At 40.1% G+C, this 18255-nt stretch overlaps 1 protein-coding gene across 3 annotated transcripts in view; it reads left to right on the top strand.

Moving 5' to 3' along the window:
• carmil3 (capping protein regulator and myosin 1 linker 3) overlaps nt 1-18255 on the top strand; it is a 116220-nt gene that overhangs the window by 61321 nt on the left and 36644 nt on the right. For all 3 annotated transcript variants that reach the window (XM_049598872.1, XM_049598873.1, XM_049598871.1), the window contains exons 17-21: nt 5248-5352; nt 12082-12151; nt 12259-12340; nt 17605-17701; nt 17790-17844. In XM_049598872.1, coding sequence (XP_049454829.1) covers nt 5248-5352; nt 12082-12151; nt 12259-12340; nt 17605-17701; nt 17790-17844 — 409 coding nt within the window. The remainder of the gene's footprint in view (nt 1-5247; nt 5353-12081; nt 12152-12258; nt 12341-17604; nt 17702-17789; nt 17845-18255) is intronic.

Raw genomic sequence — 18255 nt, 5'->3', positions numbered from 1 at the left:
TTTACTGGAGACATCCACGCTCCATCCGTCTTCTCTATATGGTTTTTGTCTTTCCCTTTCCATGCTTGTTTTCTCCTCTCATTCCATTCTTCTTGTTTACTGCCTCCTTCACCATCATCGTCTTCTTTTCCTCTCCTCTTTCCTTCCTCCTCATTCTCCACTTATATTCCCTTCTCCTCTTCCTCTTTCCTTATCACTCCTCCCTCTTCACATCCTTCAACTTTCATCCCTTTTCCCACTGCTCTTTCTCCTCACATCTTCCCACTCATCCCCTCCCCTCTCCCCTCTGCCTCCCTCTCTTCATAGTTCATCAGACCTCTTGCCGGTCACGGGTCTTCTGGTATTAAATGCACGCTGGCTCAGTGCTGCCGGTCAGACGGCTGCAGTGTTGTGGTGACAACACGGAGCCACAAAGCTGAACCGAGTTGATAAGAACCGCCCGACTGCCGCTCATGAATATGGAACGAACCGCCTCAGACCCCTCCTTCACCCATCACACACACAAACACGCACTGGAGTTACACACACACACACACACACACACACACACACACACACACACACACACACACAGATGTGGCACTTGCAAGAGACAATGAGCAGTCCATGTAGATACAGTTACACACATTGACACGTGTGGAAACAAGTTGCTGATGCAGCTCCCAGGGGACGGTTTTGTGAGAGAGACAGTGACACCGTATCTGCTTATGCGACAGAAGCCATTCTGTATCAGCGGAGTCCTGACAGGCTGTATGCTAATCATTACAAATGGGTCAAAGAAGAGCTGGTGTTCCACACACTGGGAGGTTATCACAATAGCAATGACAGGGGCTCGTAATGCAGCTGCCTGGTTTCCCCTCACTACTATCTTAATGTCTTTATCCTTTCTCACCCCTTTATGACCTTTTCTATTTTTTACCCTTCATAACTTAATTTTCTTCTCCATTTTTTCTGTCTCTTTATCTCACATTTTCTTTCATTTCTTTCCTCTTGCTACATAAAGTTTTATCTTTTAACCAAGTTAACATGGTTTTATCTGTGCGGGGTGAATGTCACAGCATTATGAAAGACATGCAGTTTGGTCAGCCATACATTTTCCTAATCACTGGGGAAAAAATGATGCTATAGTTCAAGAAATAGAACGATTATTCTGGCGTAGTATCTGTGTGTATATTCTTTGAAATGAGCATGCGCCAAAAGCTTATTGTGGTTGGTATTATTGTTAAGTTACCGACAGGTCCTAAATCAAATCCTGATGGTCTTATGCTCTTACAGTGCAATCATAACAATCAGTGTAAATCACTGGGTCATGTGCACAAGGACAATAACTGCTCATACTCAGGGTGCAATATGCACAAAGGAATTTGGTGAAGCGGAATAGAAATTGGTGGGGTGTAGCGATTATTCATTATATTCTTAGCCAGTCACATTACTGCTCTCATTCCAATTAAACAGCTGTGCCGAACACATGGGCGCACGACAAAGTTGGCTCAGTAATCAGAGAGGAAAGTGCAAGGCAGGTTTTCAGTTATGGTGTCCTAGAGGTTCCGACATATTATAAATATACTTCTGATATGTCGGTTTAGGCTGAATTTGCATCAGTGGAGATACTGAAAGTCAGGTCATGCTGATATTTTCCTAATGTTTAAAGATGTGGGGGTTTATTTTAAAAGAATATCTTTATCTACAGTTAAGGTTTGTAGCAAATAATGATAATGAAAATTGTTACTACAAAAAGGCATTTTCTGAGAAGAAAGGTTGTGTGCTCACAACTGAATATGTTCACTAGGAAGATTTGTAATTTAAATATTTTATGATGTTGAGTCTTGAGCAAGCAGCAAACTCAAGGGCTACAAGATAAACCCAACGCAGAAATGCCAAAAACTGCAGTTTTTTGAATGGCCACGTGAGGCTGACTCTGAAAGTAAATGAATCCCCTTAGGTCCCTGTGTTAAAATGCCCAACTTTACTGCAGAAATAAACATGTTTACAACCTTGTGCAAAAAAACAGTTTTAGTCTTTACAGCTAATTTTAACATAACAACTGCACGGGGGTGGACTTTTATACACAGATCAGCCAAAACATTACAAGCACTGACAAATGAAGTGAACAACATTGATCATTTTGTTACAATGCAAAGTTCTGACGGGAAACTTTGGGTTCTAACATTTATGTGGATGCTACTTGTCATGCTCCCCCCACATAAACACCAGTACAGACCATGTACCCCCCTCCCCCTCATTGCAACAGCACTCCTCAGTAGCAGTGGCCCCTCAGCAGGACAATGCACCATGCTTACAAAAACTGCTCAGGAATGACCTGAGGAACATGACAAAGGACCGGAATTGGCCACCGTGGATCGGGGGTACCTCTATACCAGCACGTTCCTCAAATGTTCGATCACATCGGGATCTTGGGTATTTGGAGGCCAGGTCTATGCCTTGAGCTTTCTGTCATGTTCCTCAGGTCATTCCTGAGCAGTTTTTGTGGTGTGGCATGGTGCACTGTCCTGCAGGGGGGGCACTGCCATTGACAAGTGTTGTTGCCATGAGGGGGTTTATTTTGTGTGCAATGGTGTTCGAGTGTGTGGAGCGTGTCAAGTAGCATCCACATGAATGCCAGGACCCAAGGTTTCCCTGCAGGACATAGCACTGCAACAAGATGATCAATGTTATTCACTTCACTCACCAGTGGTTTAATGTTTTGGCTGATCAGTGTATATATCCTACCCTTTTACATTTTATTAAGGCTTAAAGTTATGCATATTGAAGGGCGAGGCTACTGGAGTGACAGGCTGCCTGCAAGGCATCGCTAGATCCTACAAGTCAGATCCACCCCTTGCTCCTCCACTGCTTCACCATCTCATCCAAATAAGGTTACTTCTGGCTCCAAAACACCAAGTGTGTGACGTCACGATAGCTACGTTCATTATTTCATAGTCTATGGTCTTGAGTCATGTTGTGCCTTTGTATAGGGGTAAGTTAAACAGTTAAAGTGTCAGCTGAAGTCATTGCAAGGAGTTCTAGTGTCAGTGAAAGTTAAAACACTAAAGGTAGTTCAAATGTGAGTGGAAGTTGAAAGGTTTTGATGTGTTGGTTAATTTTGTTGGGATGAAATTAGTCCAGGGTTTTAGTGAAATGCAAAGTGTTTGTGAAGTCAGATGAAATGTCACTTGACAAGTCAAGATAAAAATCAAAAAGGAGCTGAAGTATCAGTACAGCAGAAATAACTTTAAAGATCTAAAGCATATGTTTAAAATTTATAGACAGGCAAATGCCTTGTAAATATGACATGTAACCATAGTATGAAAAGCATACAGCATTTGACTTTGAAATAGTTTTTTATTAAATGTGATTCGGCAACAATTCTGTGAATCAGCAATTGTGCAGTCGTCAACTAACTAAGATGCAGCTCATAGTTTGGAGCATATTTGAAGAATCAGCAGGATTTAAAGTAGTAAAGGTCACTATATCCATGGTATAGAATACAAATGATCCTTGCATATACGGCAATAGACCACACAAACAATGAGGTCATTTTTCCAGCTTCACTAACGGTGGTGCTTTTGGTCCAGACTGAGAAATCTAGGCAAATTTAGGATGAATGATTATAGAATTTAGTAAAGACACACATGGTGCCTAATATCTTAAGTGATCCCATGAGGTTAAGAGTTTAACTTTTCAATTTAACTTTGTCCATTACTTTTTGTGACAGATTTCCTGAAAACTAACAGTATTCCCATCAACTGCTGCTGCACTCTGTGTCTAGTGGTAATTAGCAACTGTTAAGATGCTAACATGCTAAATTAGGAAAGCAAACATATGGTGAACATCATACCTGCTAAAAGTCAGTGTTTTCCTTTGTCATCCGGAGAGTGTCAGTATGCTGACGATAGCACGCAGCTCAAAGCGCTGTTGTGGCCTCACAGACCCGCTAGCATGGCTGTTTTTCTTTATTACTCCATTACTCTATGATGAGTTGCTTTATTTTGAAAGAAAATTATTCACTCAACCATCTGGTGTTAATTGATTCTGTAGCAAAAGAAAATGAGTGCAATCAAAGTAAACAAAACATGTTGCATTCGTTTGCAGACATTTTGACATGTCGTAGCAGGAAACACACAGCTGTAGTGAGTAATGTTAACGACCGCATCCCGTTTATGGGACTAAGCCTCGTCGGCCATGAAAAAGGTTTCCATGAAATGATAATGCCGCAGAAAAAATTATCTGAAAGTACAAGTGTCTCTCTCTCTTTTCTCTGTTTGTAGATTTATTGATGAGACTTTTGCATTGTAGTTTATGAATAACTGAAATAATGAGTCATATTAATGATGCTGTTCAGAGTGCCTCATCATTGCAACAATGCTCGTTGTTTATCAGGATGAGGGTGAAAAAATGTGCTGTAAAAAAAAAAATAAAAATAAAAGCTGTCTGTGCTGCACAAGTAAACAACATATCAGCTGCCTGAAGAGAGGTAGCAGGTAATCTTTCCCTGAAAAACAAACCTCATTTTTCTGGAAGATGAATACATCCTCCCCCTCCTTCCCTCTCCCCCTCTCCCTCTCTCCTCCCCTGCCTCTCATCACTTTCTCCCGCTGTCTCCAGACCCCCTTTCTCATCCTCCCCTGCGGTGAATTATTTGTGCAGTGGGGGCTGAAATGGCAGATTGGCTGCTTTGACAAGTTCTAAACACAGATCGGAACCAGTGTACTGTATCCATCCTGTAAATGCGGTGGGTGGTCCCCTTATGTATTGTAGCTCAGAGGGATGTCTTACATACACACAGACATTGTCTCTGTCCTTCCTCTGATGACAGGCTAATGTACTATACGCCAAGCAGATGGTTGGATAATTGGTCAGTGTTACCTTTTTAACTGGTGGCAGTAATTAATGCCAACTTCACCTTTTCAGCGTCTGGTTGATATAACACTGACCTAAATGTCACAGCTAGCATCTGTCTACTTCTTTCTGTCCCTTTCTTTCTGGCACGCTGTTTTTCCTGTTCCTCCTCTGTCAGTTCTCTGCTTGTCTGCTGCAAAATTTCTGTCACTTTCTATCAGCATATCAACTCCTTCTGTCATCCGCTGTCTTGTCTCGATCAGTCTCTTATCTGCTCGCCACCTTTCATTTTCTGTCTAACTGCCTGATTGTGGTCCATCTTTTGTGCTCACTTTCTGTCCCGCTCTTCCCTCCCACTCCTTCGCAGCTTAAAATCTTTCTTTTGTTTTCTTTGCTGTTCTTTTCCAGGAAAGCGAGAGATTCCCTGCCAACTTTCCGCCAGTTCTTCAGCTCCGCATTCAGCCTGACCCATGTCAGCCTGGCCTGTATGAAAGTCCCCCCTGATTCACTGAGGTGAGTCACTGTCACAGACAAGGATTTAAAGGGACCTCTGAAACATCCTTAAGCACGTGTAAGATGCAAATCACTTGTATAGTCTGAATTGCAAACAGATGAAAAAGGAGCGTCTGTACGTTCTACAGTAACCTCATTCAGTTTGACCCCTTCTGCATGTGTCATTATTATTCACGCTAGGCGTAAGCTTGGAGTGGACTGTGCTTTAGGTTGTGTGTGTTTGTGTGTGGGTGTTTCTGTCTGTCCCCAGCTAATCTTGCAAACTACTGGACCAGTCAGCCTAATATTTAAGGTGCACATGTATATGCTCAAGGTCTTCTTGTAGTTGCAGTGATACACAGTTGTTGAAAAATCTGTTTTATTAATAGTTTTATACCGTCATTAACTGCTGACTCCTCACTCCTCTTAACACTAGAACGGCCACGACGGTCTGACAGACCGTTTGGGTTTTTATAATGCAAATAACTCTGTTTAGATAAAACCTACAAGCTTCTCTTCCTATGACTTTTCCTAAAAATGTGTCTTGTATGTTTTCTGAAGCCTTTAAGTTACAAAAATGAAACACACTAGACTTCTGAGCATTTATACCTCTAACTGATATCCACGGAAAATTTTTATTTCACTTTGAACCGGAGCATTTTGATTTATTCCATACCCGACATGCTATAATCTGCTAAAGATAGGCACGTCATGAGAAGAATTGGTCCTCATTTTTGCTAGCTTCACTCTATCCTGACTGTAAGGGAGCCAGGAGGGACCCCCACCGGGCACAGCTGCGCTAAGGTTTTGTTCTGTTCACTGCACGGCGTCATACCACAACAGGAGCATTTCAGAGGCAGATCGTTTCGCCTGCCAGTTTTTGGGATATTTGATTTGTGGCTGTATCTAGTTAATAAAAATACATTCATCCTCATAATATATTGTATCTACATTTCACATACAGTGCTCTGAGCAACGCATTCTGGCTCCGTCAAAAACAGACCAGGTGTGTATTTGATTAGCTTTTGAAATGCACTGTGGCGTGTCTGCTGAAATTACAAGAATTGTCTAGAGTGGCTGTGATAAGCTCGGGCAGGCGCTTGGTGGAGATCTGCACTCTACAGAGTGCACTTTCCTGGTTTATATATGTATCTGGGCTGATCAGATTATAATTCCATACAACAAAAAGAATAAAATTTATATGTAAATGCACTCAAACTGTATTAAAGATGTTATCCCCCAAACAACCTTGGGAGGTGATAACGGATGCATATGGCCAAGCTACTTACAAAATCCATCTCTTGGATATAAAAAGAAATAAGTGCAAAAATCAACAAATAAATCCAAGAACAACATCAAAACAAACTTTTAAAATACACTATGAAGATATTCACAGTGTTTTTAAGGCAGTTTTGACAGAGTAAGTGACCTGTGAGAAGTAAGCTATGTATTTTCACATGTGGGGAAAATCTAAATATAATTCAGTGCTTGATGCAAGTGTTATAAAGATACCAAGCTCCATCTAAATCCAAGTAGCATGTTAAGCCCATATATACAGGGGGTCAAGGAACATATTCAAGTTTGAAGAATCCAGCAGCACAGAGTAAATAGAGAACTACAAATACTGTTATCAGGATTCATTGCTTGAGGTGGTGTAGTGGAAATTGCCTGCAAACACTCAGCACTCAGGAAATAAGCACACAAAGCGTTTGATGGGTTGAGGGAAAATATATTTTATACAATATTTTTTGGAGAGATTACACCTGAGTCGGGAAGCCAAGTAAGCCCCCCCATCCCCTCCTATGGTTTCAACAAAATCACAGAAGTCTTAAAGAATTGGTTCTCCACTGCTTACATATGGTCACTGACCTTTCCCCAAAAGAGCACATATGTTAAGCTTTAACCAAAAATGGAAATGCCACTCATCTTGCATGTGACATAGTTTCACTGTCATGCTGGCATTATATTACATAGCCTACATATGACATCTTACATAAGGCCCTGACCTTTGCACCGATTTACAGCTCTTAAAAGACATTGAGGCCAGAGGTCAATGCTTGCACCAGTACACCAAACCAAACTACACAATTTACACTTTACACATGAGTAAATCATGACTATCAGTGAAGAACTGAAAGGCATGGCAATAAATGATAACTGTTACTGTTATGTGCTCATTTACGTTCACAATGGCAATGCATTACATGATAAAATGTGCGATTTATCGAGGCTTCAAGTGTGAAGGTAATATGTTAAGTGCTTGTGCTTATGTGGTTCTGTATACATCAGTTGTTAGTGTAGTGCAAACACAATGACCTCTAGTTTGATAGTTAGGCATGCACAGGCTGAATATGCTCAATTGGAATCTGCATCTGCAAAATAGCATGGTATCATGACATAACTGACCCACATTAAACACAGTTTCTTTGTCATTGTCACTATAAATGAAGCAGTCCCTAGCCTCACATTGAAATGATTCCAGTGAGTTTAACACAGCGAGGTTTGCAGATTTCACGTTTACGTGAACAGAGCACTGGTATTGTTTTGATACTCAGTATCTACAAATTTGCAAATGCCTGAAATTAAAGTCTGAATCTGTTTTGGGTTGACAAACGGTAGGATCAGCACATCTCTGATGACAGTAGTAGTATTATAATCAGTGGATGACACCCCAGTGCTCACTCATTTGGTTACCAAATTTTCTGTTGGTGTTTGTATTTGCCACCGTATTAGTTGTAGCATTCATGATGTGGTTATGTCATGAATATTCCACACTGACGGTTATCATCCTTGACTAGTGTATCACCCCCTGTGACAGCCAATTGGCAAACACTTACTTCCTCTTTATTCACAGAACCTCTGGACAGGATGTGCATACTGAGTTGGCAAAATGAACTGCAGTACAAGCCAAGAGGACGCGTTAATAGACCCATCAAACAGTCCATGTAATATTATCCTGATATTATGTGAGAGAGATGAATATACTCACTATTGTGGAGACGAAAACAAAGTATGTTATTGTATGATATGTAAATGAATAAGAACGGATGGATAAAATCAGTGGGTAGAGATATAGATCTTACTAGATTATTATCAAACGACTAATTGGAATATTATGGGGATATTATACAGGACTTGAAATGATGAAACAAATGAATGCATTGGTCAAAAAAACCCTGTTTTATTTAATATTAACAATACGTCTCCCAGCATTTCTATCATTGATTTCATGCACACATAGGAGTAAATCAGATCCACAGCTAAGCCTGTGAAATTTGTGAAGAAATGAAATACTTTAAATGAGCCAATATGGAGGTGAAATATTTCCTTACTTTAATATTGGGGTCAGTGTTCCTTCTGAGATTAGAGTCCAGCAGCTCACATAAATGTGGAGACTAATGATGAATTAAAACTTCTGAAATAATATGTTTAGCTATAAAGAAGGTTCATACTTTACCTAGTTATCGCAGGATATATGGACATGGCCTCAATAATTTTGCTGACCTTGATATGACCCCTTGTGTTTACACGCATGTTTGTTTAGATAAGTGTCACCAACATTTTAGCAAACATCTTGCCAGTATACACAGCAGGGTTTTCTCAATCATTACGAGACTTGAACGCAGCGATTCTCTCTTTTCTTTCTCTCCTCCCCCACCTACTTGTACGAGTCAGAAGAAAAATACTCTTCAAAGACGACACAGGGTAGCTTACCGGTAGCCTGCAGCTACACTCTTGATGTGGAAGCGGCACAGTCCTGATAGTCATTAGCTTGCCATCCTCTGGCAATGAGCCAGAAAGTAGGTTGTTTGTAGTTTCACCCTTTAATGACTTCATTCTCTACTTCATAAATCCACCAGTGAATCACTGGGTTCCCAGGCTGTCAATCCCCGGGAGCCAACTGCAGCATACGGGCTGGATTATAGAAGTAACTGCGATGTTCCTGGAGCTTTGCTGTGCTTATCGATTTGTTGCAAGAGGCATCACTTGGTTTTGTTTTTGTTGGCCTGATTTTATATTGAATCTCAAACTGACAAGTGTCAAATTTTAGGCTGCTCCTGTAAAAGCACTACAGTTTTACATATACTTTCTCATATATGTTAACAGGTATTGATCACTTCTTAAAAATGTTAATATTTTTTAACCCCATGGTCCCGAATGAGGCAAAGTGCGTCCAAATTCACACCTGTTCTCCTCTTTTCTCTGCGACCATGCGTCATAGTGAGAAGCCACCCATATCACCAGAAACAGAGGAACCGCAGCTTTCTGACAGGACCAAGCACTTGTTGGTAGTCTTATGTTTTCAGAAGGAAAAACAATGATAAAATTACACTAAAATTATGTATAACAAAGCTTTCATACAGGATGGATGGATTACTCGCGAATGCAGGGTCCCACAGAAATGCCACACATTTCACATGAAAGCGCAGGACCAGAGCTTTCCAGTGATACCAAACACATCACTGTGCTGTCATCCTATCATGCAGTAAATACAGATCAATTGTCTACAAAATAAAAACCTGACAAATTTCTTTACAATCCATTATACAGATCTTGGTATCAGTCACTTCATATAGTGAGGAATAATATTATTACTATTTTTCTATGATCTTAGATGTAAATATTGCATGTTTCCTTCAGATAAAACACATTTTTAGCTTGTGAATGAGTCAATGGAATTTCTTGCAATAGTGAAAAAATGCTGGCAATTATGTCCGCCTGGCACAAACCACATGTTTTGGACAGCTGTGAAGTGACAGAATGTCCCACCATCATGGTTCTTATATTGCCAGATTCCAGAGAGTCTCCCCTCTTCATATATGGTAGAATATGTCTTCTTCCAACTTGCTATGGTGAGATACATGTAAAAATGTAAGAATTTAGTAACACAGATTGTTATTTTTTTTTCATTGATATAAAAATTAATATAAAATACAGGCACATAGAAGGACATGTGATGATGGCAAATCTGGTTAGCCCAGATTGTCCTGAGAAAAAAAACAAAACCCAAGATATAGCATGTGTATGTAGCCTTTATAATGACTGTGATATGAGCTTAAAAGTAAAGGCAGTAAAAATACCCCAAAAAGGCCTAGGGCCCATAGGGTTAAATACTCCAATGTCTGAATATTCCTAAGAACCGAAGGTTCACTGGACTTTGAAAGGCTGTATTTGTATTATTATGTTATTATATGATGATTTTGTTAGTGGCATAAAATGTTCTCAGAATGACAATAATAGTAGTAGTAGTAATAGTTTATCGTAAGTATTTTTATGGCAATATATCGCCCAACAAAAGTAGCCATCATGATAGGTCTAAATGTAAGTTACACATAATGGGCTACATGAATTGCCATATGATTTACTGTCTACCTCTTTAAGTGTGTTACCAGCAGTTTTTACTGATGCTGCCTCTCTGTGTCAACAACCATTTGTGCTGCTGACAATGTTTAGTCAGATTCAAAGTCATAACGGATGAATTCCCATTGGGACCACTCATGCTAAAAGTGTGTCCACTCATGATGCTGTAAGGTGCTTCCGTTTAAAGCACTGTCTAAATCACGCACAAGAGGGATCACTGCTGAAGCCCTTTAAATTTTATATTCAACCTAAAGAGGAGACTCTTAAACTATAAGATTTTTCAGTTTTTATTGTGTCAGACTTGAACATTAAAATAGCTCGCACCATATGGAGTGTAGTTTGCATCCAAACCATCAGTGAGAGTTAATCATCAAGGCTCGCATTAGGTTTCAAACACTTTTCCTCGACAGCGGAGCCATTTTCTATTATGTTGGTAGACTGGCCTTCAATCAGAGGACACAGATTGAAGCCCCCATTTTGGCTGGCGTCCACTGTGCTGACGTGTCTTTGTGCAACACTCTGTATCCTTACCAGCTTCAGGAGATCTGTGGCTAAACCAGCTCAGAGAGCGGCCAAACAAAGAGCAAGTTTCCCCTACGAGAATAAACAGAATATTGCTATATTACAGTTTCTCTGTTAAGTGTGTAACCTGCTGGTAGCTTCTCGTAGCCAAAAAACACAATCAATAGCAGAGTAAACAAAGCAAACTGCCAACAGTCGAGATGATTGTGTGCTGCATGATGGATTGCAGCCAAATGGACGGAGCAGACTCCCCACTTTCTCCTCTTTACCTCCTCATGGTGCATAACTCATAAATGTGTGTTCGTTGCACAAGAACAACCTCCAGCTGAGTCTTGATGTGCGAATGCAGTTTTCTTTTTGTATCCAGCTGGGCTTGTGTGTGTATTTGTGTGCATGAGCAACAATTGGCCACTTCTCCTGAATAAATATTGGAGGTTTGGTTTTTGAAGGTGATTTCTGGTGGGAAGTTAGTGAGCTACGGATCTTCTTTTTAAGCTACTTTTCTGTAAAGCCTTTAAGATGGCTCTAAAACTTTTAGGTGTGCAAAGGAGAACGTGGGGCAGGATGGGGCGGCGGGGAGAGGTTGGATGATCCGTTCAGGTTGTTAGAAGGAGGAAAAGAAGCAATTGGATTTATGTGGGACTGATCCTCTGTTTTTTTCTCTGTCATTTTAGTCTTACCTTTGTCCATTAATTGTCCTTTGTTTCTCCCCCCATTCCTTCTTATCTACCCATCATTCTGTTCTCTCCTCTCTTTCCTTATCTGCCCTTTCATTAATCTCTCCCTTCCCCTCTCTCTCTCTTTGCTTTTGCATCCCCCTGTTCTGTCTCTCTTTCCCCATCCTGCCCTGCCTGTGTTTCCCTTCAGGGCTCTGTTCCTAGGTCTGTCCAATAACCCTCATATCACTGATTTACACCTGGACATCAGCAGCTGTGAGGTATGCTCTGTTAGTCTGTGCTGTGGGTATATTCACTCATCTTCTTCACAGATTAACGCTCGTGGCCATCCCATCATGTCTCATGCCACTCTGTTATCCTCCCACAGTTGAGGTCAGCGGGTGCTGGGGTGATTCAGGAGCTGTTCCCTCGAGTTTCATGTGTGGGGACTTTAGACATCTCTGATAATGGTAAGAGACATGTCTGCACACACCCACAAAGGATGGACATAGATGGTCTGTTGGTGTGTATTTTCAGATTCGGACATTTCACATTTGACATTCATCATGGTGTGCACACCGACGTGCAGTTTTTCATTTGAAGTGCATCCTTTTAAAATGGATCTAGTGATAAATGAAAGTGTCAGTGTCAATCTCTATAGTCTACTCAAAATTTGGAGTACTACCGTAAAACTTCATTTAATAACCTAGGTTTTTATTCGCTTCAATCAATGAGGTCAACTGTTGTATATTTGGGATGGGTTTCTAGGATGGGCCTTGGACGTGGAAGAGCCTGGTTAATAATTCCACTAACACAAACGAAATGAGAAGATGACTAAGCTGTGCGCAAAACAATTGTGTAGTGCATGCGCAAGCGTGAACCACTTGTTTTCATTTGGATGATGTGCTGCTGGATCAAAGATCATAGAGTGCTACGAATAGGGCAGGGTTGTCAGGTCCGCTTATTAGCTGCGACTTTGGGCTTGTTTTTAAAGTAACTCACAAATATTGGTAGTCGCAGGTTGCGTTGTTTTTGGGCTTGTTTCTAAAGCGGAGTTGCTTATTTGGCCTTGCTCTCTAAACGTCACCTTTCTCTATATCTCTATATATACCCGTCTAATAAGTTATTTAAATGCATGATAGTATGTTGGACTGCAGGATGTTTCCACAGCTCTGCTTCCTCCGCCCCTCTCCTTCTCCACATACACAGAGGTGACAGTCAGTCAATGAGACTTTTCACATTTAAATTGCGCGATTAATGGAGGTTCTTTAACTATTTTGCTAACAAATGGGTGAAATATGGAAAGAATATAATAAAGATTTGTAGAAAGAGAGAGGATTAAAAGATTCGACTTCAAGAGGGGGTCGATTCAAAGGCAGTATGTGGATTCAGATTCTGTGTGAAATATGAACTCATCATTCAGATCTTGTTCCGCATACCAGCACTGTTACAGTGAAAGTAAAATGGCCTGTTGTAGGCAGCTACTTTACTTTCATTTTCATTCATTCATTTATTCTTTCCACGTTTTTGGTCGGCTAGTTGGTTTGGTAGAGTTCAAAGGCAGTAAATATAATGTATTTGTTAAGTAATTTTGAAATGGTTGCTTATAAAACGCTGATAAGTCCATGTATATACTGCATCATATATATATATATATATATATATATATATACATATACATATATATATATATATGTATATATTGTAAGAAATTGTGGAAAGAGGTAGGTTGAACTGCACTCTGTTTGCAGAATGAGGGAAATTGAGTGTTAGTGTATTTTAATATTTCTTTATTTCTTCTTTATTATTATTATACAGTCCAGATGTAAAAACTATTATCTAACACTTAAGGGCACTTGCCCCAGGATATTCAGATGGCTCTTACTGTAGTTTGAAACTGACACGTTATTTGTAGTAGGCCAGTCTACCCTCTTTGTTCGCTGTAAAGAACGTGAAGAAATGATTTAGACCTCTAGCGAGATGGTCATGATGGCTCAATGGATTTGTTCTGTTTTGGAATACACAATATTCTTCCAAATTAGTGTTTGTGTGTTTTAATATTCAAAATTTCGCTTTGACAAGCTCTCGGTTTTGACCATACACCTGTTTGCATCCCTGATCTCCATACTGATGAGTTTATGTACGTTTACACAATCTAAGCAGCTAACTAGCATTAGCTCAAGCAGGTCATAGACAGTCCGATGGGTTTGAAGAGGTTTTACATCCAAAACATTTCAATCAACATGACATGCTTAACAACGTCAGTGGCAACGAGACCCATCATCTTAGTTTTACAGCATTCATCCTGTGAAAACAGTCATGTAATATCTTCTGCAGTTTAGAAGGGAGTTATCCAAAGTTTACGAAAGTAATGATGTCATAATAATGTCATCAGGGTTATGTCGGCTTGGATGTTCCAAATTTTAAAAGAAAACCTGAGTTACAAACTGGAGGTGTGGGGTTTAAGAGAGGTGGGCATTTAGCAGGCAGCAGGGTGTCTAACAAATGATGCGAATGAGTTGCATTTTGAGAATTGTCGAATCCGGCACTTTTAGTTTTAAGTTGTTGGAGTTTCCCTTTAGATAATGGCATTACATGAAAGGTGTCAAGATGTATTTTAATGTTTTTTTTAAACTCTAAGATCTAAATTTTTTCAATGTTTTTATCAACGCAACAACAAGAATACATATGACAAGGAATTGCTAATTTACAGCAAATGCTTATACTGTAAAGTTAGATTTAGATAAGATAAGAAGCATTACTGTCATTGTACACAGGATACAACAAAATTTTAGTTTGATTTGTCAGAAAAGGCTCTGCTCTTTAAGGAAGCTCTGAAGAATTTGAACAGCCCTAAGGATTCTGCTGGGAATGTTAATCCTCCTGAATAAACTTACGTCAACATTAAAGCTTAGTAAAATCAACAGTACCAAAAGCTAATCACATAAGGAGGAGGTCGAGGTAGTGGAGGGAGCAAACATTGTTACCATTAGTGTATCAGCAGAGTAATAGTGAAGTGTCAGAGCTGTACAGCTGCAAGAATATGATTGCTGGTAGCCAAGCAGCTGATGAACGAGCCAGTAATTTTGAAATATGAATGAAGCAGCTGATGTCAATCACCCGGTGCAAGTGTGACTTTGGTGCTCTGAATTAACGCAGTGCTGCATAACACAACAATGATGCACTCATTCATAAGGAAGCAAGAGCTTTTTCTTTTATATTCAAGTCAGGATTACTAACAGGGCAAAGTCAGCAAGGACCCAGACTTGGTGCACCAGACAATCAGGGACCCCAACAGTCCCAGGTTCACAGCTTGTTCATTGGTTTTGGTATTTGGTTATTGAACAGATTTGTCAGTTGATAATGTACTAAAGAGGTGCGAATTTCCTGACAGGTCCTTCATTATTAGCTAATCTCAGTCCCAATCACATTGGCCCTCGTTTACAAAAGAATGTACAACAAAAAAATAAGGCATACGCAAATTTTCACGCAAAGCTCAGCATTTATCAATGTGGACGTGAGCAGACACTCCAGTTAAATCTCACACCAGGTCTCAGCTCATTTACTCTACTTTGACTCGGCGTGGACTTGCGGTGCAGCAGTAAATCTAGCTGAGTTGGAGAATTTTTATTGGACTGTATTCTGACTGGCATTTAAGCATTTACAGCTATGTTTTAATCACCCATAAAATGTATAGTAAATGTGGGACAGTATTAGGCTATATTTTGTAAAAGCCTTCATCACAGCGAGCAGTTGCCTAGCTCTGTGGAACGGCTCCAGGTAGACCGAAGGCTGAACACCACTAATGCCCGACCAGATATGCACGGCCACATGCTCCTTAGCCTGGGTCAAATATAAAAGCTTGTATAGTAATATTATAACATTATCAATATTATATAGGCTAATGTTATTAATATATGTAGGCTGTAGATCGATATCATGGATGTATAAATTAAATATTCCAACCCCAGAAAAGTTTTGCCCTAGGGCTCCCTATATTACCACGTTTATCACCTATGATATTGCTTTCAAAATCCTATAGGCCTTGAAGTTATGTTGTGAACTCCCATTTTATAGCAAAAGAGAAAAAACATGTCCTCAACACGATTGTGGGTTTTTTTGTTCCTTATGATTCATTTTTAGAATATATTTCTAATCACCATTTCTTGACACGTGCTGCCTCGGTGGTGAGGCTGAGTGTACAGTAATTCAGACTAACTAAATCAAAGGAAGATTTTCACCTCAGTAACAAAATCAATTTGAATAGTCTTAACCTTGAAGTGACAGTATTGTTTGCAATTCGTAGATATATCGTGACTAGGGCTGCAGCTAATGATTATTTTCATCGTCGATTAATTTCTCGATTTATCAGTACGTTTTTTGGTCTATAAAATATAAGAAAATGGTGAAAACTGGCGATCAGTGTTTCTCAAAGACCAAAATGACGTCCTCAGATGTTTTGTTTTGTCCACAACTGAAAGATACTTAATTTACTGTCCTAGAGGAGAGAAGTAACCAGGAAACATTCACATTTGAGAAGCTGTAATCAGAGAACTTTCACTTTTTTACTTTAAAAAATTGCTTAAATCGATTAATCAAAAAAGTTGTGATTAATAGTTGACAACTAATCAATTAATCGATTAATCGTTGCAGCTCAGATCATGATTCTGGTGTCATGTTTACCTTCTAAGCTGAGCCACTTCTTGAGATTTGGTTAGGATGGCTGAGCATGTGCAACCACAGATGGAAACAATCCAACCAGCACCCCCTGACTTAAAAGCTTAAAAATCTCTTACATTGGTTACAAATACTGTATTAATGAAAAATATTATAAATAACAAATACACTATGTTTTACAAGTAGCTAGTAGTCAAGCAGTGAGGACAAAAAACATTCTTGTATAGAAATTGAAACATTTTGATGCACCAATAGTCATTTTATAATCACATTGTCGCCCTTTGAATCTGACTGGAGTCCTGATATATCTACAACCCCTACCCCTACATTTGATGCTTCTGAAGTACCTTCTCTATAACTCTAACAGAGCACTGTTTTTTCTAACTATTTAAACAGCTACTTCCTAGACCATAGCCAATGGGATGACCACTGCCCTAACTCCTAAGCAGCCATTAAGCTATTTGTTACTCTCCTCCTGCTCTACGTGTCATAGTTTCCTGTCCACAAGCATAAACTCACTTCACATCAGAGGCATGTGAGTTTATTTAACCATGGATATTTTTTGCTCTCTGAACGAGGCATTTAAGTCTTTGTTGCTGAAATATCTTGCCATGGTAACCATTTCCTCTTAGCAGCATCATGCATCCTTGAGCTTTTGAAAATGTGAGTGGGTGGGAGTAGGGGGGGTTAATTAGGAGTATTTTGGAATTTCAGTGGGCAGTGAGATTTTGTTCCAAAATGGACCATGAGAAGAAAAAAAAAAACTGAGCTCTGAAACCCAGAAATGTTTGCACCTGGCAGAGTAAATGATGACTCACTGCTGTGACAGCCCAGAAATTGTATCTAGTAAAAACATGACTTTTTCTGTTCGATATGTGTCAGCATCTCATTATCTGTGTTAACGAGCAACTCACTTAAAGTTTGATGCCTGTTCCATACTTAGAAAGACGTAATTAAACATATTCTTGGAGGTGGATTTTCACAAAGGCTCCGGAGAGCGTGGTATTGCTGGCGTTGCACTCGTCCTCCACTGATGCGTGTGTTGTGTTGTGCGCAGGTTTGGATGCTGACTTGCTGGCTGTCATCCCAGCGTTCTCCAGGCACCCCTCCCTCAAACACCTGATGCTGGGGAAGAACTTCAACATCAAGGGCAGGTATGGACCATGCAGGGAACCAGCAGTACAGATGGTCGCGAAGATGATACTGATGATGAATGTTTGCCTCTTCTCTTTGCCTCCTCAGGGTGCTGGATGAAATTCTGCAGAAACTGGTTCATCTGGTGCAAGAGGAAGAGTGTGTGAGTTGGATTATGTAACATATTGTACACAAATCCTCTGTGGCGTTCCGCACAGATGCACGCCTACACTTGCTTCACAGATTTGTAGCCATACACACACATCCTGCGCAGGCACTAACACACACTTGTCACCGTTTAAATTCTCGTGTCCTCATTCATGCGCATTTAAGCACAATCTCCCACCTGCCACACACACAAGGTGTGAACATGCGCACGAGTCATGTTGTCTGTGGGCTCGGCAAATGATTCATTTGGTCTCAGTGTATTCGCAAGGCTCCCGGGGCTCTCTCTGCTCTCCACTCTGCAAATCCAGCATGACAAGTAGCTTACTCAATTATTTACCACTGTTGATGGTGATAGCTCACAACGATGCTCTCGCACTGAGTACGGTCTGATGCATGAGTGCAAGCG

This window comes from Epinephelus fuscoguttatus, linkage group LG15 (assembly GCF_011397635.1).
Source record: "Epinephelus fuscoguttatus linkage group LG15, E.fuscoguttatus.final_Chr_v1".
NCBI lineage: Eukaryota > Metazoa > Chordata > Actinopteri > Perciformes > Serranidae > Epinephelus > Epinephelus fuscoguttatus.
Note: the sequence above shows the minus strand (reverse complement) of the source record. Positions and strands in the feature narration are given on the sequence as shown.